This window comes from Hyperoodon ampullatus, assembly GCF_949752795.1.
Source record: "Hyperoodon ampullatus genome assembly, chromosome: 7".
NCBI classification, from domain to species: domain Eukaryota; kingdom Metazoa; phylum Chordata; class Mammalia; order Artiodactyla; family Ziphiidae; genus Hyperoodon; species Hyperoodon ampullatus.
In genome coordinates this window covers 44,079,870-44,094,792 of record NC_136920.1, presented here as the reverse complement: position 1 = coordinate 44,094,792, position 14,923 = coordinate 44,079,870, and the positions used below count along the sequence as shown (strand labels likewise).

The following is a 14,923-nucleotide window of genomic DNA, read 5'->3' as shown; positions in this document are numbered from 1 at the left end:
GGATGAGGAATGTATGTCCCATTTGGGCGGATGTATCAAAACTTAACAGCGTAAAGATACAAAATAATTTTCTTAACCGAGAACGTTTTAAAGAGTAAGGTTAAAACAGTGAGTGGGTCGAATGAATAAATCGACAGCAGGCTTTTAGACAAATACACTTCTATACTAATAGAAAGAGGCCGAACTTAAACGCTAGGATAACCCGCCCGCCGCCCAACCCTCCAGGCAATGTCGGTCTGTCTCTGACACACGGACACAGCAACTCAACCGCAAAGCGAGCCCAGAGCACCTGGTTAACTTTTGATTCCTTTAAGAGACGCTGTGGGGTGGGGGTGGGGGGCGAGGATAAAGATGCTCTAAATTCCAGGCCAATTAGAGAGTGAGCGGACGACTTGGGCAAACACGTGCGCCCGAGGGGCAGTGGGTCCGTGGGTCCGGAAGCTGCAGAGGGAGGGGTTCAGACATCGTTGCCTGGGCGCCCCCAGAGCGGTCCCGCGCCCTTGGGCGGACAGGCAGGAGGGGCAGCCGGGGTGGGGGGCAGCGCGGTGCCGGCTTGCGCGGAGACTCGGGATGCCCTCCGGCCCCAGGGCGTCCCCAGGAGGAGGTGGAAGGGAGGGAGGGCCGGCGGCGCGCTTCTCTTACCATCGGAATTGGTCTCGGGATCGAAGCGCTGGCCGCAGCCTCGGTTGTAGCACAGCAGGGCCATTTTCTCTTCCCACCGCTCCGCGTCAGGGCCAAACGCCCGGAACCGCCAGACACTGCCTTTACAACTCCCCTGTCGCAACCACCCGTCTGCGGACTGGGGCGGCTGCCGGCTTCCGGAAACGGCCAGTTCCGCTTCAGGAACCTTCGCGAATTTTCCGGTCGCGCAGGCGCACAGGCGATGGGAAGAGGCGGAGGAAGCGCGGGCGGCCGGCCGCAGGCGGGGGCTCTTCTAGGTGGGACTACGAAGGGTAGGGGCCCGGGGTCGGAGATGCAGCCAGGATATTTGCCGGAGAGAAACCTTAAAGGCTGGAAATGTAGGCATCCGGGGCACTGATGCGCTCTCTCCGGATCTCCTCACTCATTGGCTGCGGGTATCTCGCACAGCGAACGGACCGCCCCGCCCTCTCGGCCCCCGTAGCCCGTCATCCTGCTTCCTTTCGAGACTGTAATTACCCCTAAAAGCCTGGTAGATATGTTTGTTTGCTCTTTAGCTGCCTGAGAGTGAGTGTAGAGTCGTACAGTATTTCCGAATCCTCTTCCTGGAACGTGGTTGCTTAATAAATGATGAGGAGGATGGTGGACTAATCTCCTTCTGTGTCTCCACTGGCCTGATCTCCGAAGCATTGAAGAAGTGTAGGCATCGGGAGCAGTTTTGATAACGAAGTAATTGAGGTCAAATCACATTGACAATACAAAGCACTTGAAAATTAGATATCAGGAGAAATGTTGCTCAATTACAGCGCCAAAATGGTCACTATTGCTCTAAGACGCTGGGGTAATTGTTATTGTTTCGTGTTAGCTTCCATTTAATCAGTTTACGATGCTGAATTCTCCAATCCTGGATCATCTGGTAAGATTCTATCAAGAGCATCTTAAAAAGTGTAGTGATACATTAATGGGCACACACAAACAACCCTAGTTCTAACTTGGATGTTTACCAGACTTGGTGTATTTGAAATAAAAGCAAATGCTTCTTGATAAGAGGTATACTGAACAAAATGGTAATATCAGTATTTGTCAAATAGAAGTAAAAAGCTATACAATATTTCTAACGATCCCAAGTCTGTTCATGAGAAATGAGTTCAGTCCTCCCACCCCAATAAAGAAGACTTTTCATTTTCCATATTCCGTTCCTCCGTACCTAGAAGTATTAAATTTCTATGTAGTCATTCTAACATAGATATATACAATGTTGTATTCTCCTTTATTTTACCTAAGGAGTATTTTTCTGTTTTGTTTCATAATCACATTATGAATGATAAGGTAGATTTCTGATGAATAAATGCACTATAACCATTCTTCATTTAATCTCACCAACTTTATTATACAATAAGCTTCAGTGATAAACTTATTGTATGTTGTTTTTCTTATTTTAGACTTTTGAGAAGTAGCAGTAAGGTGTATGAACTGAAAAAACAAAACAAGACAAACCCCCACAACATAAGAGCTGTGAGTTGAATTTTATTCTGAGTATTATAGAGGACTTACGCCCAGAGCAGCAGCTCTGAGGAGCTACTCTGAAGAAGTAGTGGGAGGAACCAGTGTGTGTATGTGTGTGTGTGTGTGTGTGTGTGTGTGTGTGTGTGTGTGTGATTTTGGATAGGGAATACATGCAGTCAAGCACACATCTCAATAAAAGGTTACTGCTAGCCAGGAGGAACAAGTATCTCAGTTAATGATTTTAGTGCCTTTTTTTTTTTTTCCATGTAAGGGAAGATGCAAGATTTTGGTTTCATTAAAATTCTTCCTGAGATATCTAACTATCTAGATGACCTATTTTGCCAAAGCACAGAGTGCCTCATCCTGTTCTTCCTCTGACTACAGTGGCTAATGACTTGATCCTTGTAGAAGTGGATGGTGTGCGAATTCTTTGTTTTGCAAGGGCTTAAGCCTTTTAAAATAATTTTAGGACTTTAAAGGTATATACTGTCAATTGTTTCCAAAAAGGTGGTATTAATTTGCTTTTTCACCAGCCATGGATGTGAGGAGGAGCCATGAAGAGGTTTAAAACGTTGGTTGTGGCCAAATCCACTTTCTGAGTAGCCTAGCATTATCATAACATTGCACTGTTTATCAGTAAGCTAACTCATTTAAATAGCTTTAATGTTTATTGTCAGTTTTTTTCAACTATAACATTTTACAATCAGAAAATAATAAATGCTTATAGTAGATAATTTGAAAATATAGAAATGTATGAAAAACAAATCAACAATAATTCTACTTCTCAGCAATAAGTATTGAGATCACTAAAATAACTGATAAAATTATTTCCAGTGGTTCCCCCCTCCCCCCAGGCAAGTGTTGGTATGACTGTTAAAAACAAAACAAAACTGAACTGAAGTCATAGTGTCTATGGAAGTTTATGTTCCTCTTTTGGGTATTTTAATAAACTACACAATTAAATCATTCTTAGTAAGAAAAGAAAGTATAGAGACAGTGCATTCCACTTCACCCCTAACGCTTCATGTCCATTCCCACACTCCAGTGCTGACTACCAGGAACTGTTCAAGAAACTTTCTGGTGGTAACATGCATAATTTATATAGCCTTTAAATCCAGCTCCCACCTGCCTGCCCCCCAACACACACGAACTATTACATAGTATCTTGAGATTTTTCCCATGCTATGAGAGCAGTGCTGTACAATAGCTGAAAGTGGGAAGTGGACCTTTGGAGTCAGACTGGGATTCAAATCTTAGCTCTGCAATATAGTGCCTAAAAGACTTTAATCATTTCAGGAAATCTGTCTAGACTTCAATTTTCTCTTCTGTCAAATGTATATCATAATAATTCTTTAGAGATCATGTAAATGTTGCTAGTGTTAAAAGCATGGAAATCAATTAAAGTGTGGAAATCACTTGTAAAGCTCTTTAGTGCATTGCGTTGTGCATGGTAGGTGCTCAATAAATGAAAACAATTTTTACTTTGAAATGTTCTACAGAAATAGCATGACCAAATGGTATGCAATCCTATTGCCACAAATACCAATATATTCTTAGATGACATAGGCATTCTTTGTTGTTGCACATAGATGTGGCTTCCGATATTTTTCTTTTGTAAATAATAATATGATTAACATCCTTATATACAAATATTTGTATCTCCTTTTTTCTCAGCTTAGATCCTTGAAAGTGGAATTTCTAGGTAAAATAATATGAACATATTTAAGATGAAATATACACCTATGCTACTTTCCAGATAGATTATACAAATTTACACTCCCAACAGCAATAGATGAAAGTCCTAGGTTCACAGCATTCTTCCAGCCTTAAATACTGTAACTTCTAATAATTTTGCTTTCTTTGTGTTTTGTGAATTCACTCCTCATATCCTTTGCTCATTTATCTTTTGGAGAAGTAAAGATTTTTATTTTGGTTTTGAAGAGATTTTTATAATTTTAAAATATTAAAATAGACATTTTTGAGATATTTATTTCATAGTTGACCTTTCTTATCATTTTTGATAGTAGAGCAATATTTACTTTTTATGCAAATTTATGCATATTTTCCTTTGTGTTTTTTTTTTTCCCAGTGCTTTTATACGTAGGACTGTTGAGTCAACTACTCCCGTAATACTGTGTATGCACACACATGTATACCTACTCTGGTTTATTTCTGGGCTTTCTATTCAATTCTATTAAATTATCATCTGCTCTGTTTCACTTATTATTTCACCTGTTTTCCTTAATTTTATTTGTTCTTCTTTCTTTTTTAAGGTTAAAAACCTTAATTTCTTTTTTTCCCCTTGTTCACAGATGAAATAATTTAAGGCTATAAATTTGCCTTTGCATACTTTAGCTCCATTTCATAAATTATGTAGTCTTATCATTCTGCTATTTTATTAAATAGCCTAAAGTTGTGGTTATGTATGTATTTTTGTATCACATATCACAAGAATCTGAGGACTAGATATTTAAGTATTTGAAATTTGCAGTGGTAACATAGCTTTTAAATATTATACACATTTTATACAAAAGATTAGATGGTAACTATGAATACCAATTTTGTTGGAGTACAGCATCATGGCACAAACTGTTCTTATCAGATTAAGAAATTAATGAAACAGAAATGTACTTGGGCTTAGTTATGGTGGTTGTACAATTTTATTTACTTATGCTATGATGGTGTAAGAATTACATTAGAAATCTGATTGTCAGAATTTGCAAATATTTTTTACATGGAATAACAACTGAATTCTTTTTTGTGGTGAAGCCTATGTTGAATCAAAAAGAAAAAAAAAAAAGACCTAATCATAGCAGTACCTGTTTTACTTTTTGCTTCCCTGCGTCAGTCACATTTTTAGAAATGTCCTGAATTTATTTCACTACTTTGTAAACCAGTATAAATGCCCTACAATAGTGTTGCGTATTTTGTAAGTGAGTCTTCCAAAATTTGGTTAGTTTTTTTTTTTCAAAATAAGCTGAACATCTTTAACAGAAACAGTTTATAAATTTGGATTACCAGAAACCCATCAGCTTTTGAAGTCCTTTGAAAATTGCAATTTTAAAAAACAAAGATTACAAACAAGAATACATTGAAATTTATCCCTACAAAACAAAGGAGGAAATAAAATATACATAATCAGAGAAACTAGAAATGATAATTTTGTAAATTAAAAAACATAGGTTTGGGCTTCCCTGGGGGCTCAGGGGTTGAGAGTCCACCTGCCGATTCAGGGGACACGGGTTCGTGCCCTGGTCCGGGAGGATCCCACATGCCGTGGAGCGGCTGGGCCTGTGAGCCATGGCCGCTGAGCCTGCACGTCTGGAGCCTGTGCTCCGCAGCGGGAGGGGCCGCAGCGGTGAGAGGCCCGCGTACGGCAAAAAAAACAAAAAAAAAAAAAACAAAAAAACACATAGGTTTATGTTTATACTCTTTAGCATGTGTGAGCTTTTTGAAGAGTACAACTTTTCATAGTGTTACCCATATTTGAATTTCCATATAGGCTGCAATCCTGATGGAAATAATTTATTAAATTCTCATATCAAAATTGGAAAGTACTTTTTCTTATAATAAATTCTTACTTATTTGTTTTTACTTTTTAAATTCCCACCTAAGAGGATGTCCTTATTAGTTTTAACAGCATCATGAAATGAGAGGTGAGAATTGTACATGTTTCATGCCCCACCTCACATTCTCTTGGCCCATCATTTTACTCTACTCATTGTGGATGTAACCTAATGTCTCATTTCAAATGAATCATATACCTTTTGTTCTCTATTCCCAGATTTCTCTGGTGCCAGTATGTATTATAAAATGTCCAAGAGAATCCAGTCAGCCCTTCTGATGCTTACCAAACCTGAAAGTGGTAGGAATAAACATGTAATGGTACAGCCCTGACCAAGTGTTGGATGGGGACTAGTGGGTAAGTGCACCTGAGTCTGTGTCTCAAGTGGACAATTCTGAAATGTATCCTATGAGGCTTCTTAGAGGGATTGAGCCCAGCTATTTACTGCAATAATCATACTGCTCAATAAGATATCCTAGGATTCAATTTTCTTTCTCTCCTTCTCTTTGCAGTTTCCCACTCCTCCTCTTTGGGGTGACTTCCTAAAATAGACTATCTGTTAATAAGCTTTTGTCTCCAGCTCTGCTTTTGGAGAGGACCCATGTTGAAACAAATTGAAATATGTTGAAATGTGTGCATTCTCACTGAATATCTTTTTTTTAAAATTAAACCTTCAAAAAATGAAATTCATCATATCTCAGAATTTTTTTTCTTTTAAAATTGGGCACTGTCTCAATTATCCTTTATTTGTAGTTTACCTTGAATTACTCTGGTAACCTATTGAGGTTTTTTTTTTTTTTTTTTCTCCAATTCACGCTATCTCGGCACACGTACCTGTCACCGGCTCTTTTTTTAAAATTTTTATTTATTTATTTATGGCTGTGTTGGGTCTTCGTTTCTGTGCAAGGGCTTTCTCTAGTTGTGGCAAGTGGGGGCCACTCCTCATCCGGTGCGCAGGCCTCTCACTATCGCAGCCTCTCTTGTTGTGGAGCACAGGCTCCAGACACACAGGCTCAGTAATTGTCGCTCACGGGGCCAGCTGCTCCGTGGCATGTGGGACCTTCCCAGACCAGGGCTCAAACCCGTGTGTCCTGAATTGGCAGGCGGACTCTCAACCACTATGCCACCAGGGAAGCCCCCATATCTCAGAATTTTACGGACTACATGCTCTATTAATAGAAAAAGAAAAGACAATTTTACAGGCTGTAAGTTTGAAGATGTTGTCAACTAGGAAGGATGATTTCCTTGTGCAATAATTACTGGCATCAAATTACATTTTTACATTACATTGTCTAAAATGCAAGCCTTTCTAAACAATTTCAATTTTCATTAAACTTTGACACTTTAGATGATGCATGTGAGCGCTAAATGACTTATTTTGCTCAGATTTTAATAAACTAATCAAAATTGTAAAATTTGTTGCTAAGTCATTTATTTGTAGCCCGCTTTTATGTCATCTTATATATACAGAAATAATCACGAAGACTTACAGTTTCTAAGTTCCAAAATTTTATATTCATGGTCCTAATATTGGAGTATCCTAGACTATATTTTTTTCCAAGAAGAAGTCCCATTTTAAAGATAGTTTCTATTATATCTTCCTTGCTTCAAAATTAGAAACTTTTATGTAGTTTGTTATAGTGTATAACAAAGATGTTTTCAAGTATCATCAAGACAAACAAATCCACTTTATATATCTAACTAAAATGTAAAATCCTTGAAAGCAGAGCTTTTTGTCTATTTATTCACTAGCATATCCTGAATGCTTAGAACAATGGCGGACACAAGATATGCACTCAGTATATATATATATTTTTTTCTTTTTTTTGAATTTTGTTTTATTTATTTTTTATACAGCAGGTCCTTATTAGGCATCAATTTTATACACATCAGTGTATACATGTCAATCCCAATCTCCCAGTTCATCACACCACCACCACCACTTCTGCCGCCGCTTTCCCCCCTTGGTGTCCATACGTTTGTTCTCTACATCTGTGTCTCAATTTCTGCCCTGCAAACCAGTTTATCTGTACCATTTTTCTAGGTTCCACATGTATGCATTAATATATGATATTTGTTTTTCTCTTTCCGACTTACTTCACTCTGTATGACAGTCTCTAGATTCATCCATGTCTCTACAAATGACCCAATTTTGTTCCTTTTTATGGCTGGCACTCAGTATATATTTATTAAATAAATTGAATGAATGAACTCATATGTACTCAGTAGAAAGGAAAAGGTGGTAAATTCATCATTAATTTGTAGCTGATGTTTTTCTTTAGCTTGTAGAATTTGGAGCAAAATTGAACAAATTTAAATATAGAAATTAATTTAGAGATATTTATATTACAATTAACAAAACAAAATTAGACTCCAGAAAAGATATAGATTAAAAAGTCCATGTAAATTGAAAAGTCAGTTTACATGAAGACAGAAGAAGGAATACTTTTAAATGTGAAGGGTTAAGTTGAAATTTATTAATTTTTAAAAGACAAAGTAACTTTAAAAAACCAAATTGAAATTTATTTTATTTTTATTTTTATTTTTATTTTTTTTGCGGTACGCGGGCCTCTCACTGTTGTGGCCTCTCCCGTTGCGGAGCACAGGCTCCAGACGCGCAGGCTCAGCGGCCATGGCTCACGGGCCCAGCCTCTCTGCGGCATGTGGGATCTTCCCGGACTGGGGCACGAACCCATGTCCCCTGCATCGGCAGGTGGACTCTCAACCACAGCACCACCAGGGAAGCCCTTTATTATTATTTTTAAAGACTATGGATAATTACAGTTCAGTAAGTATTGCAAAGCTTAAACATTGTTATAAAGTATAAATTTTGTTCCACAAGATGGCAGCAAAGATTTATTTTAAAATAATTACACAACCTCTGTCATCATACCAAATGATGTACATCTTTAAAAGCTATAATGTATAAGGAACATGGGGCATATTTTTTCTTATTCCTTGAACGTACCACTTTATCAGGAAGGTTCTCTCATTGGTGGCTAGAGTTTCTGTGATACCTTATACTTACCTCCTCTCTTTTAAATGCTCCACCTCCATTTCACTTTTCATATACTTCCAGATTAACCTTAAATTACAAATCTGAACATGTCACTCATTAACTAAAAAACAAAATTCAATAATTCCCTAAACCATGCAAAATAAAGAATAATGCTTTTAGTTTATTCACTCAATCAACTCAGTAACTATATTCTATTTACAAAGCACTATGATAGGCCCTAGGAAAAGAAACAAGATAATGCATGGAACTTTCCAGTTTGGGAATTACAAATATGTAAAGATAGAGGAGATTGGTTCAAGATGGTGGAGTAGAAGGATGTGCGATCACTCCCTCTTGCGAGAGCACCAAAATCACAACTAACTGCTGAACAATCATCAACAGGAAGACACTGGAACTCACCAAAAAAGATACTCCACATCCAAAGACAAAGGAGAAGCCAAAATGAGATGGTAGGAGGGGCTCAATCACAATAAAGTCAAATCCCATAACTGCTGGGTGGGTGACTCACAAAATGGAGAACACTTGTACCACAGAAGTCCACCCACTGGAGTGAACGTTCTGAGCCCCACGTCAGGCTTCCCAACCTGGGGGTCTGGCAACGGGAGGAGGAATTCCCAGAGAATCAGACTTTGAAGCCTAGCGGGATTTGATTGCAGGACTTCAATAGGAGTGGGGGAAACAGAGAATCAACTCTTGGAGGGCACACACAAAGTAATGTGTGCATCGGGACCCAGGGGAAAGAGCAGTGACCCCATGGGACACTGAACCAGACCTACCTGCTAGTGTTGGAGGATCTCCTGCAGAGGCAGGCGGTGGCTGTGTCTCACCGTGAGGACAAGGACACTGGCAACAGAAGTTCTGAGAAGGACTCCTTGGTGTGAGCTCTCCCAGAGTCTGCCATTAGCCCCACCAAAGAGCCCAATAGGCTCCAGTGTTGGGTCACATCAGGCCAAACAACCAACAGGAATGGACCTAGCCCCACCTATCAGCAGACAAGCAGATTAAAGTTTTACTGAGCTCTGCCCACCAGAGCAACATCCAGCTCTACCCACCACCAGTCCCTCCCATCAGGAAACTTGCACAAGCCTCTTGGATAGCCTCATCCACCAGAAGGCAGACAGCAGAAGCAAGAAGAACTACAGTCCTGCAGCCTGTGGAACCAAAACCACATTCACAGAAAGACAAGCAGAGGACTATGTATCAGATGAAGGAACAAGATAAAAGCCCAGAAAAACAACTAAATGAAGTGGAGATAGGCAACATTCCAGAAAAAAAATTCAGAATAATGCCAGTGAAGATGATACGAAACATTGAAAAAAGAATGGAGGCAAAGATTCAGAAGCTGCAAGAACTGTTTAACAGAGACCGAAAAGAATTAAAGAACAAACACCTAGAAGTATTAAAGAACAAACAAACAGAGATGAACAATACAATAACTGAAATGAAAACTGAACTAGAAGTAATCAGTGGCAGAATAAAGGAGGCAGAAGAACAGATAAGTGACCTGGAATACAGAATGGTGGAATTCACTGCCACATAACTGATAAAGAAAAAAGAATGAAAAGAAATGAAGACAGCCTAAGAGACCTCTGAGACAACATTAAATGCAACAACATTTGCATTATAAGGGTTCCAGAAGGAGAAGAGAGAGAGAAAGGACCTGAGAAAATATTTGAAGAGATTATAGTTGAAAACTTCCCTAAAATGGGAAAAGAAATAGCCACTCAAGTCCAGGAAGTGCAGAGAATCCCAGGCAGGATAAACCCAAGGAGAAACACGTCAAGACACATAGTAATCAAACTGACAAAAATTAAAGACAAAGAAAAATTATTGAAAGCAACAAGGGAAAAATGACAACATACAAGGGAACTCCCATAAGGTTAACAGCTGATTTCCCAGCAGAAACTCTACAAGACAGAAGGGAGTGACATGATATATTTAATGATGAAAGGGAAGTGATAAAAGGGAAGAAGCTACAATCAAGATTACTCTTCCCGGCAAGGATATCATTCAGATTCAAAGGAGAAATCAAAAGCTTTACAGACATGCAAAAGCTAAGAGATTTCAGCACCACCAAACCAACTGTACAACAAATGCTAAAGGAACTTCTCTTAAGTGGGAAACACAAGAGAAGAAAAGGACCTACAAAGAGAAACCCATAACAATTAAGAAAATGGTAATAGGAACGTACATATCGATAATTACCTTAAACGTGAATGGATTAAATGCTCCAACCAAAAGACACAGGCTCGCTGAATGGATACAAAAACAGGACCCATATATATGCTGTCTACAAGAGACCCACTTCAGAGCTAGGGACACATAGAGACTGAAAGTGAGGGGATGGAAAAAGATATTCCATGCAAATGGAAATCAAAAGAAAGGTGGAGTAGCTATACTCATATCAGATAAAATAGACTTTAAAATACAGAATGTTACGAGAGACAAGGAAGGACACTACATAATGATCAAGGGAGCAATCCAAGAAGAAGATATAACAATTATAAATATATATGTACCCAACATAGGAGCACCTCAATACATAAGGCAATTGCTAAGAGCTATAAAAGAGGAAATCAACAGTAATATAATAATAGTGGGGGACTTTAACACCTCACTTCAACCGATAGATCATCCAAAATGAAAATAAATAAGGAACCATAAGCTTTAAATGACACAGTAGACCAGATAGATTTAATTGATATTTATAGGACATTCCATCCAAAAACAGCAGATTACACTTTCTTCTCAAGTGTGCATGGAACATTCTCCAGCATAGATCACATCTTGGGTCACCAATCAAGCCTCAGTAACTTTAAGAAAATTGAAATCATATCAAACCTCTTTTCTGACCACAACACTATGAGATTAGAAATCAATTACAGGGAAAAAAACGTAAAAAACACAAACACATGGAGGCTAAACAGTACGTTACTAAATAACCAAGAGATCACTGAAGAAATCAAAGAGGAAATCAAAAATACCTAGAGACAAATGACAATGAAAACATGATAACCAAAACCTATGGGATGCAGCAAAAGCAGTTCTAAGAGGGAAGTTTATAGCAGTAAAAGCCTACCTCAAGAAAAAATAAAAATCTCAAATAAACAATCTAACCTTAAACTAAAGGAACTGGAGAAAGAAGAACAAACAAAACACAAAGTTAGTAGAACAAAAGAAATCATAAAGATCAGATCACAAATAAATGAAATAGAAATAACGAAAACAATAGCAAAAATCAATAAATCTAAAACTGGTTCCTTGAGAAGATAAACAAATTTGATAAACCATTAGCCAGAGTCATCAAGAAAAAGAGGGAGAGAACTCAAATCAATAAAATTAGAGATGAAAAAGGAGAAGTTACAACAGACACCACAGAAATACAAAGCATCCTAAGAGATTACTACAAGCAACTCTATGCCAATAAAATGGACAACCTGGAAGAATTGGACAAATTCTTGGAAAGTTATAACCTTCCAAACCTGAATCAGGAGGAAATACACAATATGAACAGAGCAATCACAAGTAATGAAATTGAAACTGTGATTAAAAATCTTCCAGCCAACAAAAGTCCAGGACCAGATGGCTTCACAGGTGAATTCTATCAAAAATTTAGAGAAGAGCTAACATCCAACCTTCTCAAACTCTTCCAAAAAAATTGCAGAGGAAGGAACACTCCCAAACTCATTCTATGAGGCTACCATCACCCTGATACCAAAACCAGAGAAAGATACTACAAAAAAAAATTACAGACCAATATCACTGGCAAATATAGATGCAAAAATTCTGAACAAAATACTAGCAAACAGAATAAAACATCATGTTAAAAGAATCATACACCATGATCAAGTGGGATTTATGCCAGGGATGCAAGAATTCTTCAATATACACAAATCAATCAATGTGTTACACCATATTAACAAATTGAAGAAGACAAACCATATGATCATCTCAATAGATGCAGAAGAAGCTTTTGACAAAATTCAATACCGATCTATGATAAAAACTCTCCAGAAAGTGAGCATAGAAGGAACCTATCTCAACATAATAAAGGCCATATATGACAAACCCATAGCAAACATCATTCTCAATGGTGAAAAACTGACAGCATTTCCTCTAAAATCAGGAGCAAGACAAGGATGTCCACTCTCACCACTATTATTCAACATAGTTTTGGAAATCCTAGCCATGGTAATCAGAGAAGAAAAAGAAATAAAAGGAATACAAATTGAAAAGAAGGAGTAAAACTGTCACTGTTTGCAGATGACATGATACTATACCTAGAGAATCCTAAAGATGCCACCAGAAAACTACTAGAGCTAATCAGTGAATTTGGTAAAGTTGCAGGATACAAAATTAATGCACAGAAATCTCTTGCATTCTTATACATTAATGATGAAAATTCTGAAAAAGAAATTATGGAAACACTCCCATTTACCATTGCAACAAAAAGAAAAAAATACCTAGGAATAAACCTACCTAGGGAGACAAAAGACCTGTATGCAGAAAACTATAAGACACTGATTAAAGTAAATAAAAATGATTCAAACAGATGGAGAGATATACCATGTTCTTGGATTGGAAGAATCAACATTGTGAAAATGACTATAAAGCAATTTACAGATTCAATGCAATCCCTATTAAATTACCAATGACATTTTTTACAGAACTAGAACAAAAAATCTTAAAATTTGTATGGAGACACAATAACCCCGAATAGCCAAAGCAGTTTTAAGGGAAAAAAACAGAGCTGCAGGAATCAGACTCCCTGACTTCAGACTATACTACAAAGCTACAGTAATCAAGACAGTATGGTACTGGCACAAAAATAGAAATATAGATCAGTGGAACAGATTAGAAAGCCCAGAGATAAAGCCACACACCTATGGTCACCTTTTTTTGTTGTTGTTTTTTGCAGTACGTGGGCCTCTCACTGCCACGGCCTCTCCCATTGCAGAGCACAGGCTCCGGACACGCAGGCTCAGCGGCCATGGCTCACGGGCCTAGCTGCTCCGCAGCATGTGGGATCCTCCCGGACTGGGGCACGAACCCATGTCCCCTGCATCGGCAGGCAGACTCTCAACCACTGCGCCACCAGGGAAGCCCTGGTCACCTTATTTTTGGTAAAGGAGGCGACAATATACCATGGAGAAAAGACAGCCTCCTCAATAAGTGGTGCTGGGAAAACTGGACAGCTACATATAAAAGAATGAAATTAGAACACTCCCTAACACCATAAACAAAAATAAACTCACAATGGATTAGAGACCTAAATGTAAGACTGGACACTAAACTCTTAGAGGAAAACATAGGAAGAACACTCTTTGACATAAATCACACAAAGTTCTTTTTTGATCCACCTCCTAGAGTAATGGAAATAAAAACAAAAATAAACCAATGGAACCTAATGAAAGTTAAAAGCTTTTGCACAGCAAAGGAAACTACAAACAAGATGAAAAAACAACCCTCAGAGTGGGAGAAAATATTTGCTAATGAATCAATGGACAAAGGATTAATCTCCAAAATATATAAACAGCTCATGCAGCTCAATATTGAAAAAACAAACAACCCAATCCAAAAATGGGCAGAAGACCTAAATAGACATTTCTCCAAATAAGACATACAGATGGCCAAGAAGCACATGAAAAGCTGCTCAACATCACTAATTATTAGAGAAATGCAAATTGAAACTACAACGAGGTAATCACCTTAACACCAGTTAGAATGGGCATCATCAGAAAATCTACAAACAACAAATCCTGGAGAAGGGGTAGAGAAAAGAGAACCCTCTTGCACTGTTGGTGGGAATGTAAATTGATACAGCCACTATGGAGAACATTATGGAATTTCCTTAAAAAACTAAAAATAGAATTACCATATGACCCAGCAATCCCACTACTGGGCATATACCCAGAGAAAACCATAATTCAAAAAGACACATGCACCCTAATGTTCATTGCAGCAGCCTGATGTTCATTGCAGCTATTTACAATAGCCAGGTCATGGAAGCAACCTAAATGCCCATCGATAGATGAATGGATAAAGAAGAGTGGTACATATACACAATGGAATATTACTCAGCCATAAAAAAAGAATGAAACTGGGTCATTCGTAGAGATGTGGATGGATCTAGAGACTGTCATACAGAGATGAAGTAAGTCAGAAAGAGAAAAACAAATATCATATATTAATGC

The 14,923-nt window shown here is 38.2% G+C and overlaps 2 protein-coding genes across 2 annotated transcripts in view; one reads left to right on the top strand and one right to left on the bottom strand.

Annotated features, from left to right (window-relative positions):
* Nucleotides 1-706, bottom strand: part of CHORDC1 (cysteine and histidine rich domain containing 1) — a gene marked incomplete at its 5' end in the record, with an annotated part of 41,566 nt that extends 40,860 nt beyond the window's left edge. Inside the window, one exon of the mRNA XM_079707576.1 lies at nucleotides 643-706. Within this exon, the coding sequence (XP_079563702.1) occupies nucleotides 643-706 (64 nt within the window). The remainder of the gene's footprint in view (nucleotides 1-642) is intronic.
* A 5,261-nt stretch (nucleotides 707-5,967) lies between these two features.
* LOC307055869 (uncharacterized protein) overlaps nucleotides 5,968-14,923 on the top strand; it is a 41,536-nt gene continuing 32,580 nt past the window's right edge. Inside the window, exon 1 of the mRNA XM_079708153.1 lies at nucleotides 5,968-6,067. Within this exon, the coding sequence (XP_079564279.1) occupies nucleotides 6,054-6,067 (14 nt within the window). The 5' untranslated portion in view covers nucleotides 5,968-6,053. The remainder of the gene's footprint in view (nucleotides 6,068-14,923) is intronic.